General features: G+C 36.7%; 1 protein-coding gene across 5 annotated transcripts in view; it reads right to left on the bottom strand.

Moving 5' to 3' along the window:
• BRIP1 (BRCA1 interacting DNA helicase 1) overlaps window positions 1-14,788 on the bottom strand; it is a 187,126-nt gene that overhangs the window by 23,747 nt on the left and 148,591 nt on the right. For all 5 annotated transcript variants that reach the window (XR_014014065.1, XM_081220416.1, XM_081220413.1 and 2 more), the window contains one exon: window positions 6,754-6,866. Coding sequence is in view for 4 of the 5 variants with exons in the window: in XM_081220416.1 (XP_081076542.1) it covers window positions 6,754-6,866 (113 nt within the window). In the remaining variant the exon portion in view is untranslated. The remainder of the gene's footprint in view (window positions 1-6,753; window positions 6,867-14,788) is intronic.

Genomic DNA, 14,788 nt, shown 5'->3' with positions numbered 1-14,788 from the left:
GTGTGTTTAATGTTGTCCCAGAGGTCTCTTAGGCTGTCTTCCATTTCTTTTCATTCTTGTTTCTTTATTCTGCTCTGCAGCAGTGAATTCCAACATTCTGTCTTCCAGGTCACTTATGCATTCTTCTGCCTCAGTTATTCTGCTATTGATTCCTTCTAGTGTATTTTTCATTTCAGTTATTGTATTGCTCATCTCTGTTTGTTTGTTCTTTAATTCTTCTAGATCTTTGTTAAACATTTCTTGCATCTTCTCGATCTTTGCCTCCATTCTTTTTCCGAGGTCCTGGATCATTTTCACTATCATTATTCTGAATTCTTTTTCTGGAAGGTTGCCTATCTCCACTTCATTTAGTTGTTTTTCTGGGGTTTTATCTTGTTCCTTCATCTGGACATAGCCTTCTGCCTTTTCATCTTGTCTATCTTTCCGTTAATGTGGTTTTTGTTCCACAGGCTGCAGGATTGCAGTTCTTGTTTCTGCTGTCTGCCCTCTGGTGGATGAGGCTATCTAAGAGGCTTGTGGAAGTTTCCTGATGGGAGGGACTGGTGGTGGGTAGAGCTGGCTGTTGCTCTGGTGGGCAGAGCTCAGTAAAACTTTAATCCCCTTGTCTGCTGATGGGTTGGGCTGAGTTCCCTCCCTGTTGGTTGTTTGGCCTGAGGTGACCCACCACTGGAGCCTACCCAGGCTCTTTGGTGGGGCCAATGGCGGATTCTGGGAGAGCTCACGCCAAGGAGTCCTTCCCAGAACTTCTGTTGCAAGTGTCCTTGTCCCTTGGTGAGCCACAGCTGTCCCCCACCTCTGCAGGAGACCATCCAAGACTAGCAGGTAGGTCTGGCTCAGTCTCCTATTGGGTCACTGCTCCTTCCCCTGGGTCCTGATGCGCACACTTCTCTGTGTGTGCCCTCCAAGAGTGGAGTCTCTGTTTCCCCCAGTGCTGCCAAAGTCCTGCAATCTAATCCCACTAGCCTTCAAAGTATGATTCTCTAGGAATTCCTCCTCCCGTTGCCAGGCCCCCAGGTTGGGAAGTCTGATGTGTGGCTCAGAACGTTCACTCCAGTGGGTGGACTTCTGTGGTATAAGTGTTCTCCAGTTTATGAGTCACCCACCCAGCAGTTATGGGATTTGATTTTATTGTGATAGCGCCCCTCCTACTGTCTCACTGCAGCCTCTTCTTTGTCTTTGCATGTGGTTTATCTTTTTTGGTGAGTTCCAGTGTCTTCCTGTCGATGACTGTTCAGCAGTTAGTTGTGATTCCGGTGTTCTCTAAAGAATGAGAGCATGTCCTTCTACTCCGCCATCTTGAACCAATCTCCAGACTCTTTAAAAAGTTAATTTTAGCTTGTAAATTTTAATTTTTAATCAAATACACAAGCATAGTTTAAAAGTCAAGTAGTATTATAATAGTTTTAATAAAAACAGAATTTTCTTTTGCCTACTCACACTACATCTCCAATTCCCAATCTCAGAAACCAGTAATTGAAAATATTTTACATAGTTCTTGTGGTCACTTGCCTCCACATTTCTAAATAACATACTATTACTACTTCCTGGGTTTTAACCATTAGAAATCATTTACTGACTCTTCCTACAGAAGATGTTTATCTCATATCACTGATAACTTCGCTACCTCTCCATTCTTCTAGCAGCATTATATCACAATTCTTTTGTAAATCAATATTCAGTGGATTACCATTTAAAGGTGAATTACATGATCCACTATGATTACATGTCCTTTCCCATAGAAGACGTTTTTGTCTGCCTTGGAGTTAATAACTCTCCCTCTCTCCTTTTTTGCTTAATTTTCTATGTTTCTATCATTAATTAATTCCCACTTTGTCACAGCTGCAAGAATTTTTCTCAATATGGGCAAAACATTCCATCCTCAAAAACCAATCTAGACTAACTACTACGGGACTGCCACACAGATTCATCCCAGAGCTTTCTTCCTTGGTTGTTTTGGGAATTTCACTTTTCTGGGTTGGAACTCTGGTTTCCTGCATCCTTGGTATTCCTCTTTCTGAACTTTCTCTTCTTTGTTGGAGAATATCTTTCAGTTGGATCCTGAGAAAGTGTGCATTTGAAGCAAATGTTTTAGGTCTTTTAATACTGAATACTGAAGGCTTTAGTCTGTCTTACAGTTTATTGATCATTTGGGTTGCTAAGAACTTAGACTGCAAGTCAGAAATTTCCCTCAAATAACTGAAGATAATTTTCAACTGTCTTTCAGCTTCTAGTGCTGCTTTTAAGAAGTCTGTTTCAATACTGATTCTATATCTTTTGTATGAGAGTTGTCTTTTTCTCTCTGGAAGGTTTCAGGACATTTTCTTTACCTTGGGTACTTTGAAACTGCATAGTGAGGAGCTTTGTAGCTTTTCCCCCTTTACTGGTGCTTGAGTGGATGCTTTCATCAGGAAAGTATGTCCTTCAATTCTGAGCATTTTTCTTGAATTATTTCTTTGACATGTTTCTTTCTCTATTTTCTCTAATCTCTTCATATGGAGCTCCTATTTATCAGAAGTTGTTTCCTGCATACTGATCCTCTAATTTTCTAGTTATTCTTTCCCATTTTCTTTCTCTTTGATTTTTGGGTGTGGGGGATTTCAATTTTCTCTCCTAAGCCCAATTCTGCATTTAAAATTTGTTGCTACCATATTAATGTCTAGGAGCTTTTTCTTATTTTCTGTTCTTATTTTATGGAGGCAGTATCTTACCTCCCCCTATGGGTATTACTGATAAAATTTTTTAAAGTTTTCTTCTATCCAACAGTTGGCAAACTATAGTCCACAGGGAAAATCTGGTCCATATCATGTTTTTGTATAGCCTGCAATCTAGGAATGGTATTTACATTTTAAAGGTTAAAGAGAAAACAAAGAAGAATGTGGATGCAGACTGTATGTGGCCTGAAAAACATAAAGTATGTACTTATCTGGCCCTTTACAGAAAGAGTTTGCCAACTTCTTTTCTACTGCACTGTTTCTGTTTTCTACAAGTTCTTCCACCCTGCTTTTGTTTTGTTGGTATTGTTTTGGTCTCTGTTTTTCATATTACAGACATTCTTTGAACATCTGGTGAAGACTCCATGCACTTATTTAAGAGTAAGGCACTAAAGTGCTGACTGGTAGCTTTGTGTACATGGGTGGGACTTATAGGCTGGGAGGCTTGCAGTAAGGTAGGAACAGGGCCACTTCGTTACTATCTGTAGGCCCTTATTCATGGGGTGGTCAGTTTTCTTAGAAAGGAACACTGTACTTTCCTGCCTTGAAGATATAAGATTCATTGTCAGCCTACTCAGAGCTGAGAAGAAAAAGAGAATGGAGCTCTCACATTCAGTAGGTAGACTTTTCTTACCCCACATCTTTAACACATCCTTAGCTGTAACTGTAGTTAAAGAGTATACAGACTCTCTAGTTCATTCTATCCAGAGAGTAAACTTGGATAGGGGAGGGGGCTGTCTACAGCCCCCTATATGTCTACTACATATACTAACTTGTAACCAATCCTCTTTAGTTTAACAGTATTTTACCAACACTTTAGAGTACCCCCAAGTCCTAAGCTTTTCCATGCTTGAATCTGGAAGATCTTGTTAGCTTTCATGATTACAGACTTAAATTTCAGCTTTCTCTTGCCTGCTAAGTCATTCAATTATTCATCTGTTTTCCAGTGTTCAAAATTTATTGACAGCTCATCTGTCATTGTCTCTTCTCCCACTCTTTTCAACTTTATAGGCTTGACATTTTTATTCCTTAACTATCATGGGATTTTGAGAGGGGGTGAAAATTAACATAAAGGTTTGATTATTCCATAGGGACATTAAAAATCTAAATTTTATATGACATTCTTGTGTGATATTTTAAAGTAATCCATAGGTTCCAAGGCATCAGACCAACCATAAAATTGGGCAGGATAGGAAGATGTATATTGCCAATATTATATAACAGTGTTGAAAATCAATGCAAAGTCAGGGTGCTATTCTATTTTGGTTTATGTTTAAAGTGTCCTATGGCAGAAAGGCATTTAAGTTAACAAAACAGTTCAGAGAAAAAGGTTTCACCTTCTCTTTTTTCCATTGTTTTCATACTGCCTTGCTCAAATGAATTATGCCCACTTGAGACAAAGATTATACTTTAGTAAAGCAGACCCTTTAGGAAACTTACAGTGCAGTTGTAACCTGGTCACAAAACCACCTGGTACATTCCTGAAAGCTGTTATTACATTTTATGGATTTACATTACTTCAAATACTCTTAACAGTCCCATGTGGGCTTAAAAAAAAGATAACATTTTTTTAAACTCAATTTGTTTCTGCTTACTTTAGTCCTTCTAGACATATCCCTTATAAGAACAGTGCATTAGTATAAGCACCTTTTATGTCAATCAATACACATTATGAGTTTTATCAAATGATGTAAAACATTCACTTGATTTTTTTTAGTGGATGTTTCTTTGGAATAAGTTGCTACTTGTTGATACTGTTTCACTGAAAATCAGTACGATGACAGTTGGGCTATCCACTTTTTAATTAATAAAATACCGTAACTATAGTATTCTACATCAATACTATAAACACATGCTTTTTCTGAAATTCTTGAAAAGTATGTTTTGAAGCTCTAGAAGCTCTGTGGCCAATATGGTATAGATAGAAAAGCACTGAACCTGGCATTTTTCACTAATTCAACAAGTACTTATTGTGCATCTATGTCCCAATATGAGGCACAGGTGGTTGCTGAGAATGGAAAAATGTCTAATACATGTTTAGGGAAGGAGACAGATAAACAGGCTACTCCAAAACAATGAGATATATGCTATAATAGAGATAAGTATAAAGTGCTATGTGTTTCCTAAGGAGTAAATAACTCTAGTTGGAGAAATAAAAAAAAGTCTTCATAAAGGACATGACCTCTTCAACTAGGTTTTGATTGGTAAACTTGCCAAATGAACTGTATGGTAACTTGTATGCCAAGGCAAAGAATAATGAAAGGATATGGTACATTGAACAGTTTAATAGTGAGATGTTTATATTTAATAGTGAGAATTTTAGTGGATACAGGTAGGCATAAGGATGAAAAACCAAGTCTTAAGGTTTTAAATGTAGGTGGTGTCAAGACATGAAGGTGCATTTAGTAGCTATGTGACATTAGACAAGTAATTTCATCTTTCACAACCTGTTTAATATATGTAGAAAAGGTTTATAAATGACAAAACAGGATACGAATGTACTTTTGCTTCAAATGGTTTCTTAAAATTCAAGGCATTGCTTATATTAAGAGAAAAAATAATCAACTGAGGTAAAAATATTTATTTTCCTGAAATTAAGCCTAATGACTAAAAGGTAAGAATTTTAAAACAAATATTCAGGTTCCCCTAGAAACTATTTGCTGAATATTAAAATAAAACAAACAGGTCAATCAACAGGGAGAGACAAAGTAAGTAGATGAAATGCTTCAAGAACAATTTCCAGTGAAACCTGATGCCAAGTACCACTGGGATTTCTAGGCAGAGAAGGGCAGTAGGTTAAACATAAAACTGAATCATTCAGTTTGAAGAGAAACAACTGCAGAATATCATTATGAAATGATGGGGAGGGGAGTGGGTGATGTGTGCTGGGACTTAAATCCAGCTGTTGCAGTCATGTCATCAGCATATGTAAATCTGAACTCAAATGCAAGCTGGTCTGCTTATGTTTTTGTTTTGTTTTGTTTTGTTTTGTTTTTTTGCCGTACACAGGCCTCTCACTGTTGTGGCCTCTCCCATTGCGGAGCACAGGCTCTGGACGCGCAGGCTCAGCGGCCATGGCTCACGGGCCCAGCCGCTCCATGGCATGTGGGATCTTCCCGGACCGGGGCACGAACCCGTGTCCCCTGCATCGGCAGGCAGACTCTCAACCACTGCGCCACCAGGGAAGCCCCTGCTTATGTTTAAATGAGCTAATGTGAGTAAACAAGACACTTGAGAAAAGTCCAATTTCTAGATTGGTTAGGGCAGATAATGGTTAGCTGTGGGTCTTCTGGCTGATCTGAAAACGTGTCAAATGGCCATATTTTCATGATTTTACTCTTAACCTGTGTTGTTCTATTTGAATTATCTGAATTTTATTCATACAGCTTCACAGGAAAAAACTATTATATGGTTAAACTAATTAAATTTCATAAATAGAGAACAAAGTGTTAAATTAGATTATAAATAATCTAATAATTATAGTGTTTATAAATTTAAAGTGTTGATGTCCTGTGAAATTATGGTATAAAATAGTGATATAAAAACTAGTTCCACAAAGCACAAATCTTAATGGACCAGAATCTTTAGAAAAAAAGAGTATTATAATTAAATTTTACTGTTAGTTGGTGTGAATTCTTTAGTACCATGAACACAGTTTGCTTTAACTCTTCTTAAATGGTTTGCTTTTTACCCATAAAATCATCACTTAGGTTCTGATGTTCACAAGATAAAATTTTATTGTTTGGTCGTGAGCTTCTATAAACATTTACTGAGCACTCTGTTGTATACTCACTGACCAATCATAAATCTTTAAACTTTAGCAAATATTGAGTTTTATTTTGGGTTTCATTTATTCCATTGACTCTTTCAACTTTCACTTCTGACATCTATCACTGAAAATATACCAGAGTTCCCAGGGTTCTAGTGAAATAAAATTCCATGAAATTTATTATAAGGAATAAAGTAGCAAGACTAGCTCTACAAATAGTCCTGGTCAGAGATAATATTACAGTAATATTACATTAAATTTCACTCCACTTACCTACCTAGGGCCTGGTTTAAGGCCCTGTATGCTTGAATTTCGTACCATTGACGACCTGGTAAAAGACCTCTTAATTTTGAATGCTGGTCATTATATTGTCGCTTTAGTTCAACCTAATAATTTTAAAAAATATACAGAAAAATACGTAATTAAAGCTCATTTAAAAACTCATTAACTTCTAACATTTTGAGTATCATTTAATTAGGGTAGAAAGATTTGATTTTCAGTACTAAACTTTTTTCAGTTCATTTAAAACATTTCTATTCATATTTACATTTCCTAAATGCCTACATGAACTTAATTAGCTGTGTGATGTCAATCAGTTTTATTGAGAAATAATTTATATATGACAAAATTCACAAACTTTCAAGGTACATGTAGATAAGTTTTAATAAATGTATAGTCATGTAACCACCACCACAATCATAATTTAGAATATTTTCACTACCTAAAAACTCCTTCCTATCCCTCTTCAGGCAATTTCCTTTATTGCTGACCCTGTCAACCAATGGTCTACTTTCTGTTTTGCCTTTTTTAGAATTCTATGTAAATGTTATTATACAGTATGTAATCATTTGTGTCTGTCTTTTTTCATTTAGCATAAAGATTGTGGAATTCATTCATGTTGAAACATACATCAACAGTTCATTATTTTATGTTTATCCAGCCTGATAATCTCTGCTTTTTAGTTGGGATGTTTAGACCATTTACATTTAATGTTAATTATTGTTATGATTTGGTTTAAATCTACAGCATAGAATACACATTCTTCTCTTCTCAAGTGCACATGGAACATTCTCCAAGATAGATTATATGTTGGGCCACAAAATATGTCTTAAGAAATTTAAGACTGAAATTATATCAAGTATCTTTTCCAACCACAATAGTAAGAAATTAGAAATTAATAACATGAGGAAAACTGAAATATTCACAAATACGTGGAAATTGAAGAACATGCACCCAAACAACAAATGGGTCAAAGAAGAAATCAAGAGAGAAATCAAATAGCATCTTGAGGGACATCCCTGGTGGTCCAGTGGTTGAGAATCCACCTTCCAATTCAGGTGACATGGGTTCAATCCCAGGTTAGGGAACTAAGATCCCACATGCCACAGGGCAACTAAGCCCGTGTGCTGCAACTACTGAGTATGTGCGCCACAACTAGAGAGCCCATGCTGCAACTACAGAGCCCATGTGCTCTGGAGCCCACGCACTGCAACTAGAGAGAGAAGGGTGAGTGCTGCAATGAAGAGACCGCATGCTGCAATGAAAGATCCCACAGGCCGCAAGGAAGATCCCATGTGCCACAACTAAGACCCGATGCAGCCAAAAATAAATAAATAAATAAATATTTTAAAAAAGTATCTCAATACAAATGAAAATGGAAACACAACAAACCAAAACTATGGGATGTAACAAAAGCAGTTCTAAGAGAGAAGTTTATAGCAAAAAATGCCAACATGAAGAAAAAACAAAGATTTCAGATAAACAACATAACTTTACATCTTAAGAAACTAGAAAAAAGAACAAACTAATCTCAGCAGAAGGAAGGAAACTACTAAGATGAGAGCAAAAATATATGAAACAGACCAGAAAAAATGACAAAAAGAAAAAATCAATGAAACTAAGAGTTGTTTTTTAAAGACAAATAAAACTGATAAACTTTTGCTAATTAATTAAGCAAAAAAAGGACTCAAATAAAATTACAAATGAAAGCATAGATTACAGCTGATACTAGAGAAATACAATGAATCCTAAGAGACTACTATGAACAATTATATGTGAAAAAAATGGATAACTTAAAAGAAATGGATAAATTCCTAGAAACAATCAACCTACCAAGAATAATCATAAAGATATAAAAAATCTGAACAGACCTATAACAAGTAAGGACATTAAAGCAGTAATCAAAAACCTCCCAAACGAAGAAAAGCTCAGGACCAGATAACTTCATTGGTGAGACTGAAACTCTACTAAGCATTTAAGGAAGAATTAACACCAGTTCTTCTCAAATGCTTCTGAAATACTGAAGAGGAGGGAACACTTACAAACTCGTTTTAAGAGGTCAGCATTATTCTCATAACAAAGCCATGTAGGGACTTTAAAAAGAGAAAATTACAGGCCAATATCCTGATAAACATAGTGGCAAAAATCCTCATAACAACAACAACAAAACTGAATTCAAAAGCACAGTAAAATGATCATACACCATGATCAAGTGTGATTTATCCCTGAAATACACATTGGTTCAACATACATAACTCAATAAATGTGATACATCACTATAACAAAATGAAGGATAAAAATCACATTATCTCAATAGATGCAGAAAAAGCACCTGACAAAATTCAACATCCTTTCGTGATAAAAATTCTCAAAAATTAGGCATAGATGAAACATACCTCCATATACTAAAGGCCATATAGACAAGCCCACAGAAACATCACACTTAATAGTGAAGAGCTAAAAGCTTTTCCTCTAAGGTCAGGAATGAGACAGAGGTGCCCACTTTTACCACTTCTATTCAACAAAGTATTAAAAGTGTTAGCTGGAGCAATTAGGGGAGAAAAAGTAATAAAAGTCATCCAAAACAGAGAAGAAGAACTAAAATTGTCTGTTTGCAGATACATGATCTTATATGCAGAAAAGCTTAAAGATCCACTAAAAAACTCTTAAAACTAATAAATGAATTCAGTAAGGATACAAAAATATCCTTTTTTGCAGGATACAAAAATCAGTAGTGTTCCTACACACTAACAACAAACTATCCAAGAAATTAGGAGAACAATCCCATTTACAATAGCATCAAAAAGAATAAAATACTTTAGAATAAATTTAACTAAGGAGGTGAAAATCTTTACACTAAAAACTACAGAACACTGATGAAAGAAATTGAAGAAACACAAATAAAATAGGAAAGATCCTGTTTATGGATTGGAATAATTAGTATTGTTAAAATGTCCTTATTACCCAAAGTGATCTACAGATCCAGTAAAATCTCTTATCAAAATCCAAGTGACTTTTTTTTGTGTGTGTGGTACACAGGTCTCTCACTGTTGTGGCCTCTCCCGTTGTGGAGCACAGGCTCCAGACACGCAGGCTCAGCAGCCATGGCTCACGGGCCCAGCTGCTCCGCGGCATGTGGGATCTTCCCGGACCGGGGCACGAACCCGTGTCCCCTGCATCGGCAGGCGGACTCTCAGCCACTGCACCACCAGGGAACCCCCAAGTGACATTTTTTACAGAAATAGAAAAAAGAATTCTAAAATTTGTATGGAACCACAAAAGATCCCAAATAGCCAGAGCAATGTTAAGGAAGAACAAACCTGGAGGCAACACATTCCCTGATTTCAAACTATATTATAAAACTTTTGCGGGGCTTCCCTGGTGGCGCAGTGGTTGAGAGTCTGCCTGCCGATGCAGGGGACACGGGTTCGTGCCCCGGTCCGGGAAGATTCCACATGCCGCGGAGCGGCTGGGCCCATGAGCCATGGCCACTAAGCCTGCGCGTCTGGAGCCTGTGCTCTGCCATGGGAGAGGCTGCGACAGTGAGAGGCCCGCGTACCGAAAAAAAAAAAAAAAAAGAGATGACAAGTGTCGGCAAAGGTATGGAGTAAAAGGAACACCTATACACTGTTGGTGGGAACGTAAACTGGTATAGCCATTATGGAAAATGGTATGGACGTTCCCCAAAGAATTAAAAATAGAACTACTATATAATCCAGCAATCTCACTGCTGGGTATCTATCTAAAAGAAATAAAATCGCTGTCTTGAAGAGATGTGTGCAGTCAGTCTCATGTTCATTGCAACATTCTTCACATTGGCAAGATATGAAAACCTGTGTTACTGATGAATGAATGAATGGGTAAAGAAAATGTAAAATATATATACACATACACACACGCATGCGTATATATAAGGGAATATTATTCAGGCATAAAAAGGAAATCCTGCCATTTGCAACCACATGGATGAACCTGGAGTATATTATACTAAGTGAAATAAGCCAGACAGAGAAACACAGCCATGACCTCACTTATACGTGGCATCTAAAACTGTTAACCACATTGAACCCAAGAGTAGAATGGTGGTTGGCAGTAGGTGAGGGGTGGAGGAAATGGGGAGATACTGGTTAAAGAGTATAAATTATCAGTGACTTTTGGTTATAAGATGAGTAAGTTCTGGGATTTTGAATGTATAGCATGGTGACTATACTCAATAGCAATGTATTGTATACTTGAAATATGCTAAGACCTTAAGTGTTCTCATCACACGCTGAAAAAATGGTTACCTATGTGAGGTGACGGTTGTGTTAATTAACCTGATTACAGTAATTTTACAATATATATTAAGTCACCACATTTTACACCTTAAATATATGGAATTTTTATTTGTCAATTATATCTCAAAGAAATTGGGGGGGGGAATAAAGAGGTCCATACAGTGTTGTGGCAAACTTTCTGCTGGCCTTGATCCTGGTTTTGGAAAGATGGACCTCTTATTTCCCTAGTAAAAACCTTTCATGGCCTCAAAATACCATAAGTAACATTGAAAGCCAAATGAAAACCTGGAGAAAAAGTTCTGTTAACTAATATACAATGAACTCATCATACACAATCAATGACAAAATCTAACTAATAAAAGTAAATAATCTGTGAGAAAGCAAGTCATCAAAGATGAATGATAAATGGCTGGTAACCCACATGAAAAGATGCTCAACTTTACTAGTAAACCAAGAAATGCAAATTTAACATTTCCATTGCTTTTGTCTATAGAATACTGACAAATATTTACCAAATGTATTTATATTTTCCAATAAGTACAGATAGATAATATGTACGAGAATACTCATTGCATATTTGTATTGAAGAAAATTAAGAAACAACCTAAATGTACATCAAGTGGGTCAATGAAATATACTACAATTATTCTGAGATAAATATTGGGCTATCATATAGAAAGAAACAGATTTATATGTTTTGACATAGAAATTTAGCCAAGATATATATTTTAAATAAAAAATAAAGTAAAACACAAACACACACATACAAATGGCCAGGTGTCATGTTAGGAATAAGGACCACAATATAGAGCAATACCAATTTTAAACTAGCCCCCCAAAAGACTTAAACCAAACTCTAACAAGGACCACGGGGGAAACAGAATTTAGAGACTGTACTTTGAGCTTTTCCCAGATCTCCCTTATATATTGTCAAATTGTGTCCATATAAGTTCAAGATGATCATCTACTAATTGAACTGCCTACAAAAACAAAAATATATTTTTGTTTCTATACAATAGAAATTGTATAATTTCTATACAATAGAAATTACTAGAAAGATGATCCATAATCAAGGAAAAACAGGCAGTCAATAGAAACCAATCTAGAAAGGGCTCAGCTATTGGAATTAGCAGACAAAGACTTTAAAGTAGCTGTTATAAATATATTTAAATAACTTAAAAACATATGGTTTAATGACTGAACTTTGGAGAATCTCAGCAGAGAAATGGAAGTATAAAAAAGACCCAAATAGAAATTCTACAACTGAAAAATACAAGAACTTAAAAAAAATTCATTGGATGGGTTTAACAGCATATTGGAGAAGGCAGAAGAATTAGTCAGTAAATCTTAAGACAGATCAATAGAAAAAATGAAACACATCAATTGGAGCAAAATAACTTCATACACACCAAAGACACTGGTTGGTGTAAAAGAATCAAAGCATAAAAAAGCAGTCAGAGGGACTTCCCTGGTGGCACAGTGGTTAAGAATCCGCCTGCCAATGCAGGGGACACATGTTCAAGCCCTGGTCCGGGAAGATCCCACATGCCTCGGAGCGACTAAACCCATGCGCCACAACTACTGAGCCTGCGCCCTAGAGCCCATGAGCCACAACTACTGAAGCCCGCGTGCTTAGACCCCGTGCTCTGCAACAAGAGAAGCCACTGCAATGAGAAGCCCACGCACCGCAACAAAGAGTAGTCTCCGCTCTCCACAACTAGAGAAAGCCCATGCACAGCAATGAAGACTCAACTCAGCCAAAAATAAATAAATAAATAAATAAATGAAAAGCAGTCAGTGATGATCTAAACAAATTTAAAAATTAGAGTTGAAACAGTACTAAAGCATTTGATACAATATTTATTGACTCAAATGCTCCACTGTTAAAGGACATCAAGAATTTCTCACTTTTCCGAGTGACCAAATGTACGTTCATTTTCTATCTAGGTAATAACACACAGAGACTGTGTTAAATTAAACTTCTGCTTCTTTTCTGGAAGAGAAATCATAATAAATTCTGCTATTTAGTCCTTGAATTTGATATTATAATCATATCCCTTTCAAAAAAACTCAACTAATTACAGGGCATAAAACTACATTCCTATTAAAAGAAATGTCACACCAAAGGGTACCACATACCCAGCCTTCATCTGGTCTTCATAAAAATCTTTAAAATTACATCATCTCAAAAGTGAACTACTTTTTTTTTTTTTTTTTTTTTTTTGCAGTATGCGGGCCTCTCACTGTTTGTGGCCTCTCCCATTGCAGAGCACAGGCTCCAGACGCGCAGGCTCAGCGGCCATGGCTCACAGGCCCAGCCACTCCACGGCATGTGGGATCTTCCCGGACCGGGGCACGAACCCGCGTCCCCTGCATCGGCAGGCGGACTCCCAACCACTGCGCCACCAGGGAAGCCCTGAACTACTTTTATACAAGGTCAGAATGTATGGTATACACTAATCAGATTGACCTATTCAAATATATAAGTTAATGAGCTTTTTCCTGTAAAAAGGTCTCTTGTAAAAAATTAGTTCTTTTTTTTTTTTTACTGACATATAGTTAATTTACAATGTTGTGTTAGAAAATCCAAGTTTTGAGTGAAAGAAAATTATGTATTATGATTTCACATTTTTCATACACTAACTGAATGAAAAAAGGGAGTTATGTTTTAAGCTGCTCTCAAGAATGCTATAGAGTCAATTATGCCTCAATAAAGCTTAAAAAAAGAAACTAAATAAAAAAGAATGCTGTAGAAACATTAAAAATATGCATTTAAAGTATAAAAATTGATATAATGAAAAGAAGAAATTTTTGGTAACTTAAAAAAATACTAATTCCATTCAATATTTATAGTTTTGGCTGTGTGTAAGGTATCTGTGATACGCACCAGGAATACAAAGACAAGTTAAAAATATTTTCTGCCCAGCAAGAGATTACAAGAACAGAAACGAATGAGTACAAATGGCCATCAAGTAAATATAAGTGCTAAAATATTAACTTTGATTACAGTGTATAAAAGAGGAGTTGAGAAATGAAGACATGCTATGAATTTGATACAGGAGTAATAAGGGCCTTACCTGGAAAGCCAAAGGGAATGGAAAAGAGACCCAGTTCATAACAACACTGTGGAGTTACAGAACTTAAGTGACAAAGTAGATGTGGGTTTATTAAAGGGGGAAAAGTCAAAAATGACTCCAAAGTTTCCAGCCACTGAGAGAAGGAATCCAGTAACCCACCAAGAGAAGACAAAAAGAAAAGTATGTTTAAGGAAGAAGATAAACTTGGCTCAAGCCATGTTAAAGAAATAATTTCTAGGGCTTCCCTGGTGGCGCAGTAGTTGAGAATCTGCCTGCCAATGCAGGGGGACACAGGTTCGAGCCCTGGTCTGGGAAGATCCCACATGCCGTGGAGCAACTGGGCCCGTGAGCCACAATTACTGAGCCTGCGCGTCTGGAGCCTGTGCTCTGCAACAACAGAGGCTGCGATAGTGAGAGGCCCACGCACCGCGATGAAGAGTGGCACCCACTTGCCGCAACTAGAGAAAGCCCACGCACAGAAATGAAGACCCAACACAGCCACAAATAAATAAATGAATAAAAATTAAAAAAAGAAAAAAAGAAATAATTTCTAAACCAAGAATAGAAATTGATAATGAGTTAGCTAATCAGAAAGTCAAAATTGGAAAAGTGGGGAACCAAAGATCTTAATAATAAATGATAACAATATCTGTCAAGCTGCTATAACATTCCATG

The sequence above is a fragment of the Mesoplodon bidens genome (assembly GCF_964165515.1).
Source record: "Mesoplodon bidens genome assembly, chromosome: 19".
Taxonomy (NCBI): domain Eukaryota; kingdom Metazoa; phylum Chordata; class Mammalia; order Artiodactyla; family Ziphiidae; genus Mesoplodon; species Mesoplodon bidens.
Note: the sequence above shows the minus strand (reverse complement) of the source record. Positions and strands in the feature narration are given on the sequence as shown.